Below are 23,368 nucleotides of genomic sequence, written 5' to 3'. Positions count from 1 at the left end.
TGTGGGTTGTAGAGTGCATAATGTGACCTTTTAGCACCTCTCACTACTGGTTATTGAGGAAAATCTAAAGAAGTTTTACTGTTCAGAACCTACAGTGGATTTACAGTTTGAATTACAGTATTTATCATATCTGCAAAACTGTATTTATCACATCTGCAAATGGAACCTCCTTAACAAATATTGCAAAATTAGCTTGGAATTCCCCAATGCAAAGTTGGACTACTTAAAAAACTGCATTTTTTGAAGTCTGATGCATGCTGGATTTCAGTTATTTACCCAGTTTTTAGCTTTCTAATGGTAATACATGAAAAGGTTGCTTTGTGCTTGTGCTGAAAAAAGCCAAAGTTATGAATACCGAAAAAATCACCTTGCTAATATCATGCAAGTTACATGCTATTGCTTTTTTTTTTTTTTTTAATTAAAAATATGCAAAATACATACTGGAGTTAAAAGCTGTTGACATTTCATCCAGCCATTCAGTGCTAATTCAGTATTGACATTTGCTACCTTGTCAGCAAAATCTTGAAGATTCTTCACCACCGTGGTGGTGGCGGACGCAACCTTCCCTGAGAGCGTTTTCTTCTTCAAGGATTAAAACTGTGTCTACAGTTTTTGTGTCTCAGTCAGTATATCTAAAAATTCAGTGTTTGGGAGCCTGTTGAAAAAACTTGTCAGTTTAACTGGTATTTTTAATAGTAGCTGTAATCAGTATTTTTGTTATAACTAATTCTGATTTGCTGGTTAGTTTTGTGTTATAGCTAGTGCTTATTCTTTTCCTGAAACCTTTTTGCCTAAATGACTGTTTATAAGACTCTTAATTATCTTAGTGATATATACATACTTGAGAATTTTTACCTCATGAGCAGCAAACTATCTGAATTGCTTACAGCTACCTCCATCATTGAGTATTCCAACCTTTAATTACACAACTTTCCTTTCTGGCACCATAGCAATACAGATGAAGGATTTCTTCACTGAAGTGTTAAGCTCAGCTGCCTTATGGCAGGTAGAAAACCTTCCTTAAACAGCAATTTATTGCCTCCTTTCTACATGCATGGTTCTTGTTCAGTCTGCCAATAGTATTTGAAAACTTAGGGGTCTTTGAAAAGTTTAATCCTTCCTGGAAATCAGATTACTGAAAGGTATCTGTAGAAGACTGCAATAGGCGATATTGCCAGTTTCATGCCATTGATCTCTGTTTCCTGTTAAAAAGATAAGTAAAAATAACCTGTATTTTGGATAAATATTTGTAAATTTCTAGATAAATTAACTATTTTCTGGGTAACTATTTGGTGATCTAGCTCCTGTGGAGGCACTTCTTTTGGAATTTCACATGAGCCTTACTTTTTAAGTCTTTCAACTAAGCTTCTTCAACTATCTTGGCATTTAAAGATGGCTCCTGCTGTGGGTAAATTACCTGTAGAATAATTTTCTGCCTTTTTCTATTATAAGCAGACAATTAAAGTGTTGTTAACCTCATCTCTCTCTTCTCACACAAGAGTTCCAAGCGAGAGTGGAAGCCTCTGGAAGACCACAGCTGCACAGATGTACCATGGTTGTTCTTATTCATCCTCTTCTGCATAGGAATGGTAAATGAAACTCAGATGATTTTGTAAACGTTATATTGTTAAAGAGTTTGCATTCATAAAAAGGAATTTTAAAACCTGTCAGTAGCTTAATCACTGGCAAAAATCAGGGTATGTTTACATGGGAAGCATCAGCTGTAGAACAAAAATGGGTACATATCAAAGGTGGGGATCCATAATTTATTGTTGGTGCCAATTCTTGCTCCAGCTCCTCTTCACCTGAAACTGTGGTCTCAGTGGTAGGTGATTTTTCAGCGAGATGAATTATCACTTGCTCATGTTCTTTATGCATGTCCCAGAAATGAGAGCTGGAGTCTGGTAAGCAATTCTGTGAGTCACAGTAAACTTTTTTGTAAGAAACAAAAATTCTGACTACCAAAGAGTTAACTGAGTTTTTGTTTATTTGTTAATTTATTTTTATTGTATACTTAGTAGAAGCAGCTATTGTTAAAAAAAACACATTACTAATAAGATCTTTCTTTCAAAGTTTTAACACTTCTGTCCTCTGTCATCACCTTTTTCAAGTCAGCCTCACAACATTCTACACTTTTTATTAAAAGCCCAAACCTCTAAAACCTGCAGATTAATGTAGAAGTACACTTCTTTCCATCTGGTTTTGTTTCATGGACCTATGTTTGCCACTCTTCATAAACAGAGAATGTCCATTGCTGTTTTGTACTGCTGTGTTGCAAGCAGGTGTCCTTAGGGGGGTTTGGGACTTAATGTGCTCTCAGATTTCTTTTCTGCTATCCCTCGGTCTCTGGTGTTAGGAATAATTCCACTGAAAAATTTCTTCTACTTTCCCCAGGGTGTTTTTCAATGGTTGGGCTTAAAATGTAAAAGTTATAATGATTATTTAGAATCATATAAATTATGTTGTCACTGTAATGTGAATATCTTAAATTGCAAAGAGCACAGCGCTTCCTGAAACAGCCAGCTCTCTTTTATATTTGGTTTCTTTTCTGGTTTTGTTGATGTTCTCTGATTATTTGGTTATGCTTACCTGTTCCCCCAATTATGAATTCGTTTTCCTGCACGAGTGTCCCAGATTTTCCTGTCTGAGCAATGTAATATACAGAGAAATCATCCGACTGGGTCACATAGTACTGTTCTAGGAGACTTCACTTGCAAGGTGAACCACCCACATTTTCACTGTTCCTTGCCAACATCGTTACCTGTTGTCATCATTTCATCTGATCCTGCCACTGCCATCTGTTGCTCCATGCACTTGTCTCAGCTGTTTATTCCAGTTCCACTTCTCAAATCTTAGCCTGTCTCACATGTAAAATCAGTTCATTGGTGGTACTGGAGTGAGCTGATGGTTCATTTCTCCCTGTCTGTGGTTTGCTAATGAAGCTTTTGGGCTAATCTCTTGTTTGCATGATCATTGCCTTAATCTTGGTTTTGCTTGTGAAATATCTCTGAAAGTTCACAGCAAGACCTGCCTAGTTAGGGTATTTTCCACATTACTTGGATGGTCTGAACCATCTTGCTTTGCATCTGTTTCTTTCCTGCATTTAAAACCAGCGTCTGAAACCATAGTGGCCTTGACCCGGTCACTTGCTTTAAGAGGATTTCCTTAAAAGAAACTTGTGTTAGATAGGCCTCTTCATTCCAGCTCATCTTTGAAAGTACTTAATTTAAAGCAAAGAAAAAAAAATCTGAAAGCAAGAAAATCTGGATTGTGTGGAATTGTCTAAGATGCATAGCAACCCATCTCTGCTTGTAGATCTCCTTCACTGCCTGCCCTTGTGTACTTGCTGATCTCTCCCTTCTGCTTCATGTCCACTTGCTGACAGTATGACTTTTAAATAAACCACATACGGGAGTCATAACTCTGCTTCTATCCAGTATTAGATGTCTGAATCCCCTTTTAGCTTGCATTCAGTTTTATTATTGCACAACAGTTCTCTCTGATAGTGCTTGTCTTTCCCTTTCCAGTCTGAAAGAATTGTTAGACAACCTCTGCTTAGAAATAAATTAATAAAACTGACTTTTCCCATCTTTCAAACAGAGTATTGCTAAACTGTGGGGTTTTTGTATTCTTCCAGGGTTTTATCTGTGGCTTTTCAATAGCTACAGGAGCAGCTGCAAGACTGCTTTCGGGATATGACAGTTATGGAAATATTTGTGGACAGAAAAATGTCAAGGTGGAGGGAATAGTCAACAGTGGTCTGGACCTCACACACAAGAAGTAAGTATGTAATACAATTTTTACATTCTCTAAACCAGGAAAGGCAAAACCTTTCTTTCTTTGAAAGTGGTTTTAAATAAGGTGGCAAAAGGGATGTGTTAACTCATTCCTACTTGTCCTTTGAAATTTTTCTCACTTAGAGGACAGCAATCTTTTGTAATAAATAGCAATGTTAGACTATATTTTGGCAGATATGTAATATGAATGCAGCTAAGACATTGAGAAGTTACTTTTTCTCAGTATCCATTTCATGTAGGGTATTGTACTAGGCTGATGAAAAATCGTGTTTGTTAGAGTTTTAGGTGTGACGAGTATTCTCATATTTGGGAGCAGGCTTTGATATCAGTGTTTGCTTTTGATGTCTGCTTGGTTTCTGCCACTGTAAGGGGAGATGAGATATATCTGGCACATTAGAATAAGACTTTAAAATTTAAACTGTAGGTGTAATGTATGTATGTGACTTTTGGAGAACATGCACAAAACTTTAGAGGTGCACACAGCTTTAATTAAACAGTGTCCTGTTAAAACTCATACTCAAAGTTCAGGTACTTCCTATCTGTTGTACAGGAAGACATCACACTGCACTCAGACAAGCTCAGAGTCCTGTACAACTTGGGAGACTTAAGGAAGTAAACTGTTTAGCTTAGTACAGTGATATTAACTTACCAAAAAAAGTGTTCTTTTCACCATCAATTACTTCAAGGAGCTAAAAAGTTACTAAATTTTGAGTATGATAGCCTTTTGATTCACACTTTCAGACTAACAGAAGATTAATGATTTTCATAAGTTATTTTGGAAGGTTGCTTTCCTGAGATCTGCTAATTTTGAGTTGCTATTCTAAAGACTTCTAAGTATCTCATTTAAGATTTAATGTAGATATATAATTGGCCGTTACCAGAAAGATTTGAGATAAATAAAATGTCTGGAACTTTTTACTGATATCTTTTGTCAGTAAAATAATTTCTTAATCTAATTTGATCTTTCAAGAAGGTTGAAAGTCTTAAAGTTTATGCAGCAGAATTTTCCTATTTTTTACAGAAACATTTTAGCACTTTCTAAACTCACGTGTATACAGTACAGAATTGTGATTCTAGTGCTCTGAGAAAAAATGCAAGTTTTAAAATCGTAATTTTAAGCTTACCCTTAGGAGGAAATGGTGTCTGAGTTCATGTGAAGGTAGAGAAATTCAGACACCTTATTGAAATGTAATAATTAATATTGTGATAGTCTTCTACATGTGACATAAGTCAGACCATCATGTGGGGAAACATCTACCACTAAGTAAATTCATCTTTTAAATGCAAGCTCAAAAAACAGCAGATTAAAAAAGAGACTGTTTTAAACGCAGCTAATTGACAGAGTCTCTTGTTTGTCAAGATGTCTTAATGAGGTTCAAAAGAATTATGCTTTTCTAGTAAAGATGTTATAGCTTGAGGCATGATCTACGCAAATTAATAGATACACACATATGAGTTATAATCATCTCTATTTGGTTAAGAGAAAACCCTCTGAAGCAGATTATTCTTTAACTGTTCACATGAAGTGCCTGGTATAGTCCAAGGTATCCAGTTTTGGAAGCGATTGGTTCTTATATAAGTGAGTGATCCTTCCTTCTCTCACACCTCATAGTTTCTTCTGAAAAATTGCCAAGAAAATTAAAAAAGCTATCTGCTTTGCATCTGTCTCTAGCAGATGGAGTTCCTACAGTGTCTGAGGTGGAGTTCATGGGAGTATTTAATGCTATTTTTATAGGAGCACTTAGCAGACAGACGGTAAAAATAAACTCTTCTTCGTGCCTGTACATTTCAGTTTGTGTAGAGAAAGAAAAGACTTGAAAGCTCCACAAATGGGGCTCTGGAAACATGAAGTTATTCTCATTTCATTTTGCTTGCAGGGTAATTCCATTTTCATTTCCTAGTCCAAGGGCTGAAAAGTTAAATCATCTGTAAAAGTAACATTTTCTTCCTTGTATATGACAGCAACCCATAAGCACTGTAATGTGGAAGTGAAATTGATGTGGTCTGTGTGGATATGGAAATCTGGTGGTAAAGGTAAAGAGCAGAGTTCTCACAGGGATGTGATTTGCTCTGTGTACATCAGATATGTTGAAACCAGTGAGATGAAGTATTGGGAAGGAGGATTTTACAGCCCGGTCTCATGAACAAAGAGTGGATCAGGCATCCTTTTGTTTTTACAAAGTAACCACAACACACTTTAATAGTCTGTTTTCTACAGTCAGACACAAGATAATACTCTAGATCTGGCAATGAATTCTAATTAAACCTATTTGCTTCAAGTAAGCTCCTTGCTTTACAAGTTCTGGTAGTAATAAAGAGTTTAAAAAATGACCTTTTATTTACAAATAAATGGTAATCACAGCAGTCAAATGCAAGTCTCTGAAATGCCAGTTCAGTCTGGTTTTTGATCACCAGTATGTTGTTATTTGGACAAAATTCAGTTTGTGCTGTCTACTCAAGTACTAGGAGGTGTGCATATGATGTTATGGAGTATAGTTAGGGTGGCATTATGCCTGAGCACATGCCTTTGACCCCAGGAAATGCTTTAACTTTAGGTAATGGGAAAACCCAGGTTTTCAGGATGGTTTGCAGCCTGTACACAGAGAATTCGGTTGAGTGAAACTATATATGCCCTTCTGATGAAGAAATTTTTGGCACTGGACTCTCATCTCCATTAGATGGCACAGATCAATTATGATACCTGGTAGCTCAGTCTATGTGTCTTGAAAAAAGAGAGCCTGAACAAAGAAATACCTGGGGAATTATTAATAGGAGCACTATTAGGACCTCGAGTGGTTTTGCTTTTCATTGGTTTGCTGTTGTGTTGCCAAGTGGTTGCCATGTGGTAATCTTCATACCCTCTTAGGCAGTTTTTTTGGGGGAGTTTTGCTTGGTTCTCTACTCCATGTTGCAGCATGGTCATTACAGCTCCTGTAACATGCCGCATGGGCTGTGCACTCTAGTTTTTAATTTTTAGGTAATATTTAAGATGCTAGCTTTGTCTAAGTGTTATTAATCTTCAGATTAGTAGCTCTCAGTTTCACCTTATTGCTCTACAGCTACCTGAAAGGATGGAGGAATCAATCTCCTCTCCCAGGTAACAAGTGACAGGTTGAGAGGAAATGGTCTCACACTATGCAAAGGGAGCTTTAGATTGGACATTATGACAATTTTTTTTTTTGCCAAAAGGGTTATCAAGCCTGGGAAAGCGGTTGAGTCACCATTCCTGGAGGTATTTAGAAGATAATTTATTTATTTAGTGTCAATTTGGTGCTTAGGGATGTTGTTTAGTGGTGGACTTGGCAGTACATTTACTATTAGAATAGATGATATGAAGGGTCTTTTTCAATAAAAATTATTCTATCATTCTAATTCTGCCTTGTTTTACTTTTAAGCCATTCCCCCTTGTCCTTTCACTATTTGCCTGTGTGAGAAGTCACTTTGTCTTTTACAGAAGCCCCCTATAAATACTGTAAAGCTGCCAAAAGGTGTCTCCACAGCCTTCTCTTCTCCCAGATGAACAGTGCCAACTCTCTTAGCACATCCTTCGTATGCTCCAGCCCTCTCATCATTTTCCTGTGTCTCCTCTGCACTGTTCATGTCTTTCCTATACTTTCCTCTGAGCATCCCGGAGCTGGGTGCAGCTGGGGGACCCTTCTGAGGGCAGAGTAAAACTTGCCTTGCTAGTCATGCTTCTTTTTATGAAACCCTGGATACAGCTGGCCTTCTGGGTTGCAGATGTACATTGCTAGGTCATGTCCAATTTTTCATGCACTGATACCTCCAAGTCCTTCTCTACACGGCTGATACTTCATAAAGATGCATAAACGTGCATATGTTGTAAGTCTGCTATATTGATTTTCAAATACATATTTTCATTTGCAGTGTTGAAGCATGTCTAACAATATGATTACTTAGTTTATGTCCGTCTTTCTATTGCTGCTATGTTACTTCCTTATTAGAAAACTAGTCTATTGCTGATTGTAAATATCTGAAATTGCAGCACAAAGTGTGTAATGATATTCTTCTAGAGAGAAACAAAACCTGTCCTGTGGTGACACAGTATGACATTTTCTGCAGTAAAATTACTTATTTTCTACACGTAAGCTTTATAAACAAAAAAATTAACTTCTGTAATGCTGGTTCCTCGAATTTTGGTTCTTGTTTTAACTGCAATAAATTAAGAATAATGTTACTTATCCTGCTTGTGTCTTCCAAGGCCACAGATTTGATAGCCTGGACTTTTCTGTGCAGCTCTTTTCAGTGCACCATACAATGCACTGTTTGAATTACATGTGGTGTTTAAAGCTAAGCCCACACTTCTGTCAAAACTGTTTAGGATGCTGTAGTTGTATTGTATTTCTAAATTTCCGGGTTTGAGTTAGAATTCTAGCATTTATTTTACAAAATATTTTGGCGATTAAAATGATAGCTTGACCCTTGAATTGAAATCATGATAGAAGTGGGAGGATTTTTAGCTTGCTAATAGTGACATTCCTGATTTTGTTTCCTCAGGGAAATTCAGAGGACTCTCTTGTCCAGTAACTGGAGTTCAGTCCTACAGCTCCCAGAGCCCAGGGTCCCTTCCCAGGCTGAGGGATGTGGATAGGCAGTAACATGTGGGACATTGACATAGCTGGTTACACAGACTGGCAGCGATAAGGTGTGCCTTCAACAGTGGTACTCACAAGCACAGCCATGTCCCCTCCTCCTCACAGTGACAGAAGAAGGGCTGACAGTGGCAGAAGGTCACTAGGTACACACGTGGCACTTTCCAGGTCCACAAGCTCACATACATTTGCAGATTCTCCAAGTACTAGCAGAGCACCTTATCCACCTTATGGGTTCCCCCTTCTCATCAGCTGATCCAGTTTAGTGCTGAGTACCAAACACTCAAGCTCTCATTCCACAAGTATTCCAGACTCACAGTTTCCCCCAAATAACACCACAGACCCTCTGCCCACTCAACACTTCTCACCTAGAGCTCCCTACTCACTATCTCATATGGCTTGGAGTTTGCTAGTGAGTTATACCAGAAGCTGGACTCAGTGATCCTTGTGGGTTCCTTCCAACTCAGGATTTTCTATGATTCTATAATTTGCATAGATTGTCCTGGAGAAGGTAGAGGTGCTCAGCCCCATCAAAAGCCAGCACCACAAGGGCAGTGACCACCTGTGCTGAGTCTATCACCTCTATAGCTGCTTTTTTTGTGGGCACACATTGTTCCTACCCTGGCAGCTCATTGCCAAGACCCTTCCCTGCCCCTGGCACTGAGACCCCACTCACTTCGGTAGCTAAAACCACAGTCCTGTGGCACCTAAAACTCCTGGTCTGATTCCAGCTGCTGGCACCAAATCCCTCACACCTATGTCAGTCCCCACAGCAGCTGCCATTTAATCCCTGCAGCACTTGCTGCATCCATGCTCATGGGATAGAGACTAGAATTATGCAGAGAGAGAGTTAAAATCTTTAGTAATAGGACAGGATAGACTGCAGTGATCAGGTGCTGAGGTTAGATAATGTACTGACCAACATCAACTTGAATGTAACTTTTACCTTTTACGCCCCTGTCTGCTACCCTGTCCCGTGCACGTTCCCTTAGCTGCTGGCAGGGTCCTGCTGACCCCTCCTACATTCTGCACTTAGGCAATCACAAAGTCCCTGTCTGCAGTTTCTTGATAGCCCATCTGTTACTGTAATTGACTGGGTTTCTTTCTGATTATAGTTTTTATTAACATGAAGTGGATATGTTTTCTGTCTATTGCCTTGTCTCAATTCGGCGAAGTCCTTAGCCAGGTATTCTTACTGAGAAATCACCATTTTAATAACCATTTTCATAATCCACATATCCTTACCCATTAGTGAGACTGACCAGATTTGTTCCCACCCTAGCCTCCCTTGCTATATCAGTCAAGTTTGACTCTCTAGGTTCTGCTTTGTAGCTCTTTTGACCAAATACTCTCAGAGAAGTAGACACTCTCCTGCCATGTACCTTTATTGTATGGGATAACAACTGGAGGAACTTCAATTAAAACTGCTATTGTATGTCCTGGTATCAACTCAAGAGTATTTTCTTTGAAATTAAGGGAAAACTGAAGTTAAGGGAAAAACTGCTTGCATGTGGTTACTTTTATTGTGTGTGTGTGACAGAATTTTCATGTTTACACTTCTTTCTCAGACTTCAGTGGTATATGAAGTCCTGAGATGTGTAAGAAGTAAAAAATAAATAGGGATGGATGATTTCACTGAGATGTTGACAAAAAAAGGCATGTTTTAAGAATGCAAGTAATCTTTTACCATGTTACATTTGATTTAGATGACACGAGTTTTGATGGACTTCTAAGGAAGAGTGTACTATGTAGTAATCATTCTTGTACTCTGACACTTGGTAATAAGAAAGTAGACAGCAATTCACATATAGACTGAATGTGCTCATGGAGGACCTAAGTGCTTTCTAGGAGCAAAAGGGATTTTTACTGGTTACAGAATGAATTCCCATCATGAGGACTACACAAAATAGAAATGACATTTTATATGGCACATTTCTGGTGTTTTCATATGATGATGTTAGGTAATATGAAGGGAATATTTCAATGCATTGTACATCAGCAGAATTGTAGGAATTTAAGAATTGTTCAACTTCCAAAGAGAAAAGCATCCCTATTATACCATCAGTGGAAATTCTGTAGGCTTAGTGTTTGTCATAAAGCATATATAGCCAGGAGATGTTAGTTAAGAATCTATAATATATACTTCATACATTGGATTTTTAAATGACATTCATTGTGAAAAGTTTACAAGTGGAATATCTTTAAACTACTGCACTAAAACATTAGATAATTCTACTTAAAGTATCCAAAAGCAGTTTATTTCTAAGTAAATACTAAAGTAATCAGTTCAGGCATGACATGGAAAATCAATCTGTAATAAAAATCTGTTCTTGATTACTAATATTATGTGTATTCATTAATATGGCTGTGGACCTTTTATTTTTGCAGAATAAGAGTGACTTTATTTGGGTTTTGGGTCTTTTTGGAAAAAATTTGTAATTCTGTAAGTCAAGTTTAAGGTCAGAGTAAGCTTTTATCAATGTTTGGATTCATATCTGCAAAGAGGCATGGTAGGACTACTGCTGTTTTTATGAGTAACACCATCTGAATGGATTGGAATCAGATAGAGTTAAATATCCTTTTTGTGTGACCCAGAGGTATATAAATACCAATACATTTGTTGTGCATATGTTGAATACATAAAATCTTTTGATCCACACAGTTACAATATTATAAAATTTCATATGTTTCTGGGTAGACTGAATCACTCAGTCTTGACTGAATCCCATAGTTTGAAATTTTGTTCAGTGTAATTGTTAATTAATATAGAAGTAATTTACCTTTTTTCCTTCCGTAGGTATGTATTCTTCTTGGATCCATGCAACATTGATCTAGTACATCAGAAGATTAAGTCTATTGCTTTGTGTGTATCAGCTTGCCCAAGGAAAGAATTGAAAACTCTGGCTGATATACAGAAATTTGCAGAAACGAATGGTATGAAAAAAGTTTCATATTTTTGCAGGATCTGAAAAAAGACTCATGCATTAGCTGAGCTAAAAATGAAGTATGAATGGAAATAATGTGCTCTTTTCATTAAGCTAAAACATTACATAGCATGATAGGCAGTTTGGAAAGCTTATTTTCCAAAATAGAAGTACAAAGTGTAATAAGCATTTGAGGGAATGTAAGTAACCAACTATAACTGACTATAAGTAACCAACATTTGGACATACAAAATAAAGTAAAGATATGAAATTAATTTGAGGAAATATTAGCAGTTGTTAGCTATTGAAATGGAAACATTTTCCTAATGTGTGGGAACTATTGTGAGGCATCACAGCTTTCACAGAGCTGCACATACAGCTTCCTCATGTTATCTGTGCAATATTGTCAATTACAAATGAAAATAGTCAATATCTACACTTGCATTCTTTACTTCTCCGAGCATGCTGTGTTTTTCTTAACTAATGCAGGCCAGTTCTTTGTTAGTATGAAGTGAAGGTCATTTGTGGTAGAATTTAAGTGTCTCTTGAAGCAATGGAATTCAGCCGTGTCTTTCTTTATCACATTGTTTATGTAAGTCAAATCTCTTATTAATTATGTCTGACATATGTTCAGTATAACTATCTCTTAAAGTACAACAAAACTACTTCTCTTGAAGGATGCTGTGCTATATCTTGTACTCATGAGTCTTTGTTCTGATTCTGTTTTCCTTAGGGCTTTAGATTTTAAAACCTAAAGATACCTTAAAAAATTAATATGACAGGCAGTTTTTTTGGTTTCCAGAAGTTTGGTCAAAAGTATGAAAACTGGTGTTGGAGCAGGACAAAATTACTAATGAGTTAAATTCCTAATTTTCATTATATATTTGGCTCATCAAAGACGGGTATTAGACTAAACTGAGATTTCCTTTTATAGAGGAAGTCTGTGCATTGCACCAAGACTGAAATTGCACCATTCAGAGAAATATTGTCATCCTCATGGTTATATTTCTGCTTAAATTTTCACCAGAAGTTCCAAAAAATGATGTTTTGCAGCAAATGAACAGCTTAATTATTGATTATTTTAATGGTTGCATTTATATAGTAATAAAGTTCAAGTGTGATTCAGCCTTTTAGCAGAGCAAGAACAGTGAATTAGTAGCAAAACTGTAATGCTCAGTACGCAAAATAATTTTTCTGAGATCCACTTTGTAACTGTGATAGTGGATTTAAATTAATTAATACTAGGATTAGGTTTGGCAGTTCGTTTTAAGTGACCATTGACTCCACTGTAAAAATAGTAATAATGAAATCTGAGGACTTTGAACGTGACTGCAAAGAGCTTAATTTCAGTTTCTGTGTTTGTGATGATGTATAGTTGGAAAATAGAGTTCAGCTGTCAAGTGCTGAAGAAGGAGGGCAACTTTGTTTGGTTTTGTGATAATTGGAACTGAATTTTCTCAGGCTCACAACTTCTAACATTTGAAAAGAAAACCATCTCATGTTTTAAATGTATAGGTAAAGAATGCAGTCAGTTCTTAGTTTTGCTCTGTTGAGCCTTTCTGAAAGCTTTAACCCTTCCTGCATCATGAAAATAGGAATTGTCTGGAGACAGACTGTGTAGGTTTTGGCACTTGCTTATGTAGAGTTGGCCATTTTCACCTGGCTCAAATACCATCCCTGAAATCACTTTACTTGTCCGTGCACCTTGAAATTCTTAAAGGAATTATGGCTTAAGAACCCTTCCTCAACCCAAAGAAATTACCTGTTGTGCCTCACATGCCCATCAAGAGGTGGTGTGGTAAGTTCAAATAAATGTGTTTTTTAATCTAAACATCTTTATCAAGAGCTGGGACATGTAAAACATATTAAAACATCTTTGTATTGACTAGTGATTTTATCAATACCACACATGAATTTGCAGCTATCTTAGTATTTATAGTATTTTCACTAAAGTGAGGCATGCACTTGATTGCCTCAACACAAAAGGACAGAAGTACCAATTCCAAAGATTCTGAACAGAGCAGAGCTCATGTTGGTTGTACAATTCTGTGAGTGAGATTATAAACAAGCATTTAGGGCAGGGAAAATGCTTGCTTGAGGCAAGAAGACCATTTCATGATAAAGCAGCATTTTAGCTTTCTGAATCAGTAATGATGCTCTTGCTCTTCTGCTGTAGTTTGGGAGAAGGAGCTGATTTTGTGAATAACACAGCACCATTTCAGGGCAGTAACTTCATTCCCACCCCTACCTCACTTGCCCTCTCACAATCAGGTCCTGCAGTACCTTCCCATCAAGAAAGAGAAGAAGCCCATCCCTTGCAAAGCCAAGCTGATTTTAAGAATAAAGCATGTGCTTTTAATCTCATCACAGTAATTGACACCCAGAAAACTGGAACCAGCTGTGACCTTTTGCAAGAGGAGGAAAAAGGGAAAGAGAAAGCTGGGTACTTGGCCACTCAGATCTTTGACTTGTACAGAGGTGCAAGCTGTAGAATCCAGAAATATTCTGGAGCAACTCCTGGAAGTGGCACAGGAATGTGCAAAGTTACCTGAGAAATGTTGCAATGCTGTTCTCAAACAGCCATGCTAGAACTTGGCTTTGTAGAGCAAATGGTTGGACACAACTGAGAATGTTATATGTTGTGAACTGACTGCTCTTGCTCTCCCCAGGATTTTCTCACCCAGTAGAACACCCCAGGCACCAAGGACTTGCGATTCAGTGTTTTTGTTGGTCTTCACCCTTAAAAGATTATGTATTTTGAGTAGTGTGACTGAAAGCTGTTTTTCCCAGAAACCAAATTGATGCTTCAAAACTAAATGTCTGAGAAATACTGCAGTGATGTTTTCAAGGACTTGCTAAAGCATTTTGAAATATCCTTGAAGATACAATTAATCTATGACTGTGCCAAATGAATAATGAAATGTCATTATTAAAGAGAAACACTAGACAGGTCGCTATAGTGTCTGTTGTGTTTAATTCAATGATAACTGTAGTGTCTACTCAGTGTGAGAACTGCTATTCCTATTCATTGTTTAAATTACTGGATGCATATTTAGGAACCTAAAATGAAATTTTTATTTTGCTGCATCTTGGCAGGCATCTCTGTTGTCAGAATTCTGTAGCTAGACCAGGCTAGTGGTCTGTGTGGACATAGAGCCAGAGGGAATGCTTCATTAAGTTTGCTTCAGGGACTGACCTGAAAGAGATCAATAAAGGAAATCAGTCTGCTAAGTCAGATCAGGTGATACCTCTGAGCTATTAGAAAGAACCACAGGGGAAACAAAAAGGATTTTTCTTTCGTCTGAAGATAATGACATATTCATGTGTAGTAAAGGACATCTTTGTAGTTCCTGTTGGCACTTTGCTTTAGAAATAGCTGTTACGTGGGTCACTGCGAGCTTCTGACATTTTTTGTCTGCTCTTGTTTCCCCTGCCTTTGTTTTCAGTGGAAGTATGCTGTTTAAAACGTAATCCTTCACTCATGATTTTCTTGAACTACAATGTACTGTGTTAGTTACAGATACCTTATGCTTAAAGCAATTCTGCAACCACAGGTCTTTGGAAACCTGGGTATGTTAATTTTGAGTGTCATTTTTTTAATCGACTAGAGTAAAAGTACATTATGAGCAGTTTTGAGGTACAGAGTCATCTATTAGTACTCTATCTTGTTACCTGACCTGTCCATCAGGTTCGTGTTCTATTGGAAATGTATCCTCTAGTTAAAATTAAATTGTTTCTTCAACAGAAAGTGACAGCATGTGGGGTCCTCCAATAATGCTGTGTTGTGTTATTGATTACATTAATAAACCATTTGGAAAGGGGAAGAAACAGTGAGGTTATAAATCTTCTTGTGACTACTGAATTATTTAGAATCATATAGAAAAACAAGCTGCTATAGATTGCAGTGGAATAAAATGTCAAATCTAAAGAAATGCCCCCCAGAATGAAGGGGTGGGAACCTATTGTTATGCATGTAGTGTGTTAATTTAAAGTGGTTATTGATACTTGGAGGAGAGATTGTGAAACTGCTGAGGATCACAGGAGGATTAAGTTGGAGGCATATTATTGTCTGAAAGTGTAATTTTCATGAATTGTGAAGAGGGACTGCATTTTGTGTAAACTCCTGCTATTCTGGCATCATAAAGGCTGTGTTCTAGTCCTTTCTTTAAATTTTTTTTAAACTTGTACACAAACACACATATGTATATTCTCACCATGTATTCATCTACTGTGTGTGTATATAGATAGATAGATAGATAGGTAGATAGATACTGAGAAGGGAAAAAAAGATTATTATTATAAAAGGCCAGTGATTTCCTCTGTCTGTAAAAGAGAAAACTATCAGGAAGAGTAGGTCATTAAAAGCAGGAATATCTTAGAGAAGGTTGAAAAATTATTGTTCCTTCGTCTCATAACCTAAGTAATATGAAATTAGAGATCAAAATGAAATCACTAAGCATCAAAGAGACAGATTTTTCTGCACACAAGTTAGGGTTAATTGCCATGAGGATGTTTTAAAAACAAGAAAGATAATATTTAAAAAATGATAGTATTTCTTAGAATAGAAAATACAAACTCTGTTTGGGTATTTAGTTAACACTGAGGAATATCTTTAAGTTTTAAGTTGTGCCGAGCTAAAGATACAGTAGGAGAAACATCTGCTACTTGACTAGATGGATTAATGTGATTCCAGAGTAGCTGGGTTTATTTAACATTTGAAGAAATATGAGTGGAGGAATAGATAAATTCATAGTTTTCAATTCTCTGTACTGCTAATAAGAATAGGAGAAAGTGAAGAGTATTGTCTTATTTTTTTAATTACGAGTCAAAATACATATATGTATAGATACATTAATTCTGAATCTAGGATTTTCTTTTTTCTATACTCTTACTTGTAATAGCATGTTGTAATACCTACCACAGTAGTTCTCTTTGTGGTCTTCAATTCTAGAGGCTTTTGAAGATCTAACTAATGGGGTTTTGTGATGGATCATTCTTGGAATATTCTTGCAGGCATTGGAGAATGCTTACTTTCACTTCAGTCCCACTTTTATTTATAAAAGTACCTGTAATTTCTCCTGCCCTTTGATGCTCATTGTTTTAAAGAAGTGGTGATATGTCTCTCTGCAACAACTAGAACTAAAGATACCTCACTTTTCTTCCTTAAAACGCACACTGTGCTTCTGGAAGGCAGCAGTAGGAAGATGAAGAGAATGAAGCTTTTTTTTTCTAGAACAATTCTGTCATATTAATCTGAGAAGTCCTGACTGCAGAGTGGTCTGTCCTATGTCTTTTTGCTCATCCCAAGGTTGTTTTGCTAGGGTCCAGAAATCAGATTTCGGTGTCAAGGTTCAGCTCTATCCTTATTTGGTCTTCTATCTCTATTCCTGCTCAGTTTGCAAAAGGCATAGCAGTAATGTTTAGGTATGTATGTGCTTTCACTTCATCTGATACTTTAGACCCCATTAAAATCTCTGGCTAAGAAGTGGAGTTCTTCTTTTCTCAGTCATTTCCAGCTCTGATGCTAATATATGCATAACTAAGTGCTATTTCATTCCTAAATGAAGCATCAAATGTGTCTGCTCTTGGAATGTTTTTATTCTAAAATAGGTAAATAGGAAATTTATATAATCCTAAACTTCTGAGCTTAGTGCTTGTTTTCTAAGTAGAATTGCTTCCTATAGTTGTAGATTGCTTATACTTACTATTGTCAGGCCTAGCAGTCAAAGAATAAAGGAAGTCTGGTCAGCATGATGTGGTTTGTTTCATGGTGATACAAACCTTTTTCCATTTGACAGGAGTCAATTAAGAGAGTTAATTTAATTTCTTGCCATAAACATGCTTTTCTGGGGTCATGCAGCATTGTTCTCTTACTGACAGAACTCAGCAAAGGATAGTAACTACCACCTTGTGTGGAAGTAGTATTTGGCATCCTGCCAGTTCTGTGGTTTTTGACTCTGGAATTTGCAGCATCCAGATACATGAGGCGGTATTTTAAGCTGCCACTTTTCTATGCTTCATTGCTAGTTTATGATATGCTAAGGTAAGATCCAATTATTGATAGTGTACCAAGCTGTCTTATTGCATGAAGTTTTGAATGTCTCAGGTTAACAGTTTAGTGCTGATAGAGTTTGACAGATAGATTTCAGGCAAGTTCTGGGGTGAGAAATGTAGAAAAGTGTTAAGAATTTTATCCTTGCAAGAGCCTGGGAGCCTTGTCCTTCCTGAGCTCCACCTCTGTTAATACCAGTATCGTACTCTAGCCTTTATTGCATGGGTTGGTTGGTCAAGCATAATCATCTGTGAGTCATGTAGTCACAATGTTAACTAAGTTTTAATTGGCGAACTCAGTCATAAAACATTCAGAACTCAAGAGAACATAGAACTGGGCTGAAAGTCCAGAGATGAGGAGTTGTGATTTTAAGTCTCATTGCTACTAACATTTCTGCACGTTTCTGTGTCTGTGAGTTTTATTCCTGTGTCAGAGAACTTCATGAACTAACGGGATGTTACTTTTAAAAGAGGCAATGAAGTTTTCAAACTATAAGCTCTGCTTCGTCATATGGCTTTTTAGAAGTCAGTTATCAATCACTATAGAATATGCTGAGGTGGGGAGACCCACGAGGGACCACGAAGTCCACCTTCTGGCCCTGCACAGGATACCCCAAGAATCATATCCACGTACATGATATTATTGTCCAAACACTACTTGAACTCTGTCAGGCTGGTGCTGTTACTGCCTCCCCGGGGAGCCTGTTCCAGTGCCCAGCCACCCTCTGGGTGAACCTAACCTCAACCTTCCCTGACACAACTTCAGGCCATTCCCTTAGGTCTTGTCACTGGTCACTGCAGAGATCAGTGCCTGCCCCTCCATTTTCCCTCACAAAGAAGTTGCGAACTGTGATGAAGCCTCTTCTCAGTGTCCTCCAGTCTGAACCGATCAAGTGACCTCAGCCACTTCTCACACAGCTTCTCCTCAAGTCCCTTCATCATCTCAGTTGCCCTCCTTTGGCCACTCTTCCAGCGCTTGGTATCTTTTTTATATTGTGGCACACAAAACTGCCCCCAGCGCTCGAGGTGAGGCTGCCCCAGCTCAGAGCAGAGCAGGACAATCCCTTCTCTTGCCCAGCTGGTGATGCTGTGCCTGATGCACCCCAAGGCAGAGCTGGCCCTCCTGGCTGCCAGGCCACTGCTGGCTCATGTTCAACTTGCCCTCGACCAGGACCCCCAGGTCCCTTTCCGCAGTGTTCTCCAGGGTCTTGCTCTCCAGTCTGTCCATACATCCAGGGTTCCCCTGTCCTAGGTGCAGAATCCAGTACTTATCTTTCTTAAACTTCATACAGTTGGTAATTTCCCAGCCCTGTCATTTGTTGACTCCTCTCTACAAGGTCTCTGCTTGTAGAGAGGCTCCTCCCAATGGCTCCTCCCAATATTGTATCACCAACAAACTTACTTTGGACCTTTGAGTCTTGTGTCCAAGTAATTTATGAAGATGTTGAAGAGCACAAGGCTAAGGATGGAGCCCTGTGGAACCTCACTAGTGACAGGTCACACCAGTCTGATGTCACCCCATTCGCTGTTGCCCTTTGTGCCTGACCCATGAGCAGCTGCTCACCCACCATATGATGTGTTTATCCAGCTGTGGGCTGCACATTTTCTCTAGAAGGTGAGAGACAGTATCAAAACTTCACTGTAATCCGAAAAGATCAGATCAGCTGGCTTCCCATGATCAACCAGCCTGTTCTAGAAGGTAGTCATGTTGGACATGCAGTACTTTTCTCTCATGAAGCTGTGCTGGCTCTGACAATGGTCGTGGTGTCATTCAGGTGTTTTTCAGAGCTCCCAGAATAATCTTCTCCATAATTTTACCAGGCACTGAAGTACGACTGATAGGCCTGTAGTTTCCAGTTTCATCCTTCTTGCCTTTTTTGAACATTGAGACAACCGTAGCCAGCTTCCAGTCAGCTGGGAACTCCCCAGACTGTTCAAAACTATTTGATAGAGGCCTTGCAATGATATCAGCCAGCTCTTTGAGTATTCTTGGATGAATGCCATCATGAAGCCACATAGATACATGAGGATCCAGCTGGAGCAGCAGATCCCTCACAAATTTGGAGTCAACTAGGAGTTTATCATTCTCCCAGCCATGGTCCTCCAGCTCTGGGACTGGGATCTTCTAGGCTCATCACCAGTGTGAAAGACACAGCCAAAGAAATCATTAAATATGTCACATGTGTCATGCCACCTAAGTGCACAATATATGCACAATGTCAGACTCAGAATCGAAGTTCAGATAGATTACTTTGTCAAAATTGTGGTTTGTAGTCTCTCAGGTTGTGCTTTGCCACATATATGTGAGAAAGGGTATGTGGGAGCTGCTTGGAGCTCTTTGTAACTTAAAAGAACATACTCCAAAACTCCTAAGGTGACTGTGCTGCTTCTGGTACTGAAGCTATCCCTGTTGTCTCTGCATAGTTTTGTATTTTTATGCTTAAGTCCTTGACTCTGAATATGAGTCCGTGTTTCTAGCTGTGGAAGTCCTTGTTTTAGTTGCTGTTAATAAGTGTTGATAGATAGGTAGACACTGGTGAGCTCTCAGAATGGAATCCAAAACCCCTGGTATGCTTTCCACAACTATAGGTCAGGGAATATAAATGTCATTGGTATCTTCTGTGGGTGGCTCCTTTTATTGGATGACTTAGGAATCTTGGCATTTCTCAAGCAGTAAACTCTTGAATAGTAATGCTGCTGTAGCATGGGTTTGTTTGTTGGTTGTCAAACCATGACATTGGTTTACAGCAAAGCAAAAACAGGAAGGAAAGCTGTACTGGAGCTCTGGTTTCTAGAAGTATTTTTACCTAACCACCTTTAGTTAGTTTGGACCTTCCTGTTTACTGTATTGCTGTGGAAGGCAGAGTGTTACGTCTTCTGTGCGCTGTGTCTTCTGAGCACACAAAACCTTCAATAATTTGCCTTCTCATTTAGAAAGAATCTTTGAAATAAAAGTCCTGGCTTTCTACAGCATCTTTATTGATAAACTTGGGCTAAATATAGCTGTTTTCTATGAGTGCCAGAGATAATGGCTGTTTAGCACCTTACTAATCCAAGCCTCAGCAAAATAGAAAGGAGACTTAGAAAAGAAGTTTTTACAGCTAGGTAGGAAGCTTGTCTTTTGAGGTACTTTGCTCCAGTTACGGCTCAAATATATTCTAGTAGCTGGAGCAATTCTAATAATTGAAAAGAAACCATGGAACAGAAACGATTGTATATCTCCAGGATACCACTTTGTGTGTGAAACCACCAAATACAGAACTGTGGGACCAAAGTGTGCACACAGGTTGGGCACACCAATAGCCCAAACACTCATGCTCTGCATAGTTTAGAAGTATTTTTCTTAAAGTTGCAAAATGTTGGGATCTGAAATCTAATTCTTGTAGGACAGTTTGATGTCACTTGCCTAAAGGTTTCTCCAGAAGAAATATGTACATTGCTGTAGGAAGCAAAGGGTATATTATATCAGTGATCTTTTATTTGTTCTCTGTATCCTGCTCAAACTGGTTTTGAAACATTTGAGTGATACTAATTTAGGAATAAAAGTAGTGTCTTTGGTAAACTAATTATCTCAGCAGTGTTTCCTTCAACTTTTTCCAGCCTTAGCAACTTGAACAGCAACAAAAAGATTGGCTGTGCTAGTCTCTGCTAACCTGGAGTAACTAATATGGAGTGGAAGGTTTGACAATGCTGTTCATTCTTCTCTCTCACCCAAGAAAACGTAAACTTCTATTCAGCAATGCACATGGACTCTTGTGAAGAAATCAGTTTTAAGTGTAAAGTGACATAATTCAAGCAAACATTTGCATTCTAAAGCTCTCCTGTGCAGTATTAGAGAACTCAGAAGGTTTTCAGAGTATAAATAAATAAATATTTATGGGAATGTTTAGAGTTTCTAATGATTTGGGACAAAAGGACAAATAAACTCATGGATGTTACTTCAGCTGTGGGACTCGTAGTTTCTTTAAAGTCAGTGTACTTAATATGCCTTGTTTGACAAGCTCCATGAAAATATTTTTCTGCTTGACTGTGAGTAAAGAAGTGTGCTGTGAGGTAGGCATCTAAAGGGAAAAGATCCAGAGTAGTCCAAAAGCAGTTCCCAGGCAAGACATGTAGTGGCAGCCTGAGTTGTCAAGCATGACAGGAGGGAATATACTGTTGGCTTCCAGAGGGATCTGTCAAGATGTTTCCAGTTTGCTCTACAGCCAGGAGTGTATTGGGTTACCCTACAGGTAATGGCTTGTGGCCTGTATGCACATTGGGGTCTGGCATTTGATTTTGCTTCGTGTACATTTGTGATCCAAGCAGGTTTTCAGATGTGCATTTGTACAAAGAGTTTCCTTTCCTCTCCATAGTAAATCCTGCCTTTTTTCTCTCATGCCTGAACTGCTAGAAGTCAAAGGGAGTGTGGGCATCCACAGACCAGCCCCGTCCCTTAGGCTTGTTTAGATGTGGGGGCCTGAGATACTTAGGCTGTAGTTCACACTGGTCACTTGGCAGAACAACCAAGCTGGCCCCAAACACTGTGTATCATCAATCTATATACACTTGTCCACGTAACACATATCCCTCTTCTTCCTATAGAGCTCCTAATTATCACCAATAGAATCATAACCAGAGTCATAAGGCTGGAAACCACCCTTAAGATCATAAAGTCCACCACTAAACCATTTACCTAAGCTCCACATCTCCACATCTCCTAGGTACCTCCAGGGATGGGGGCTCAAGTCTTCCCTGGGCAGCCTGTTCCAATGCTTGACAAACATTGGCAAAAAAATTATTCTTAATACCAATCTAAACTTTCCGTGGCACAGCTTGATGCCATTTCCTCTTGCCCTGTCTCTTGTTACTTGGCAAAAGAGGACAACTCCCACCTGGCTACAGCCTCCTTTCAGAGAGTTGTAGAGAGTGATAAGGTCACCCCTGAGCCTCTTTTTCTCCAGGCTAAGCAGCCCCATCTTCCTCAGCCACACCTCACAGGTCTTGTGCTCCAGACCCTTCACAAGCTCCATTCAACTCAGTGTCCTTCTGCAGGGAGGCATCCAGACCTGGACACAGGATAGGAAGTGTGGCCTCACCAGTGCCAAGCACAGAGGGGCAATCCCTGCCCTGGTCCTGCAGACCACACTATTACAGGCCAGGATGCTTCTTGGCTACCTGGGCACAGCTGGCTCAGCGGGCTGTCAACCACGTTTATAACTTATCTTTGGACCTATACTCAAGCCAAAAGAAATGCCAATATCTGCAATTCTTTTTTTTTCTTTCTGTTTTTAAGAAAAATCTGTAGTTTTAGATACATTTTAGATGTTTCATTTACAACTAAGACCTAAGGAATGTTTTTTTGTGATATCTGTTTATGTTTATATCATGCCATGTTTTCCACCTAAGCAAGGAGAGGCATAATGATTTATATTGACAGTATAATTGAAAATGCATTTCAGATGTTTCACCTCGTAACTTCTCTTTGTAGGAGATCTGTCTTTCTTCAGTTGTGCATTTGGTGGTTTGGATTGGCATCCAAAAAACTACTTTGTAGAAGTGGTACTTAAATAGTGTTCCAGAGACTGCATTAGACAGAGAGCAGCTGAGGCAGCTAAGTAGGCTCTTTGTTCTTTCAGTCTGTGAATAGAAGAGGTCTCATCATAGAGGTAGAAATGTAGCAATGATAGATAAAATTTCTGCAAATAATATTCTGCAAATTCTACAAATAGTTCTGCTCGCCGTAATGCAGGCCATGATAAAGCTGTTTGTCAAAATTCTTGGTTTATTTTGGGTAATAGTGTATATGTATTATCCAGATCCAGATTGCAGAACTGTGTTCTACAAACTGTTCTGAAGAGGGGACTTTAATAATGGAAAGAATTGAATATTTATACTGCTGATCAAGATTCAGATAAGTCCTTAGTGTATTGCACAGTGGAAAAGGACACTGAAAGCTATGTATTAAAAGCCCTTGCACTTGGAAGTAAGCAATCTATTAGGAAAG

The 23,368-nt window shown here is 38.5% G+C and overlaps 1 protein-coding gene across 5 annotated transcripts in view; it reads left to right on the top strand.

Moving 5' to 3' along the window:
* Positions 1-23,368, top strand: part of SLC44A1 (solute carrier family 44 member 1) — a 100,799-nt gene that overhangs the window by 14,318 nt on the left and 63,113 nt on the right. For 4 of the 5 annotated variants that reach the window (XM_072922691.1, XM_072922690.1, XM_012577372.5 and 1 more), the window contains exons 2-4: positions 1,500-1,589; positions 3,638-3,780; positions 11,205-11,341. In XM_072922691.1, the coding sequence (XP_072778792.1) occupies positions 1,500-1,589; positions 3,638-3,780; positions 11,205-11,341 (370 nt within the window). The remainder of the gene's footprint in view (positions 1-1,499; positions 1,590-3,637; positions 3,781-11,204; positions 11,342-23,368) is intronic. The other variant, XM_072922692.1, reaches the window with a different exon arrangement.

This window comes from Taeniopygia guttata, chromosome Z (assembly GCF_048771995.1).
Source record: "Taeniopygia guttata chromosome Z, bTaeGut7.mat, whole genome shotgun sequence".
In the NCBI taxonomy this organism is placed as follows: domain Eukaryota; kingdom Metazoa; phylum Chordata; class Aves; order Passeriformes; family Estrildidae; genus Taeniopygia; species Taeniopygia guttata.
The sequence above is the reverse complement of the archived record's forward strand: the minus strand, read 5'-3'. Positions and strand labels throughout refer to the sequence as shown.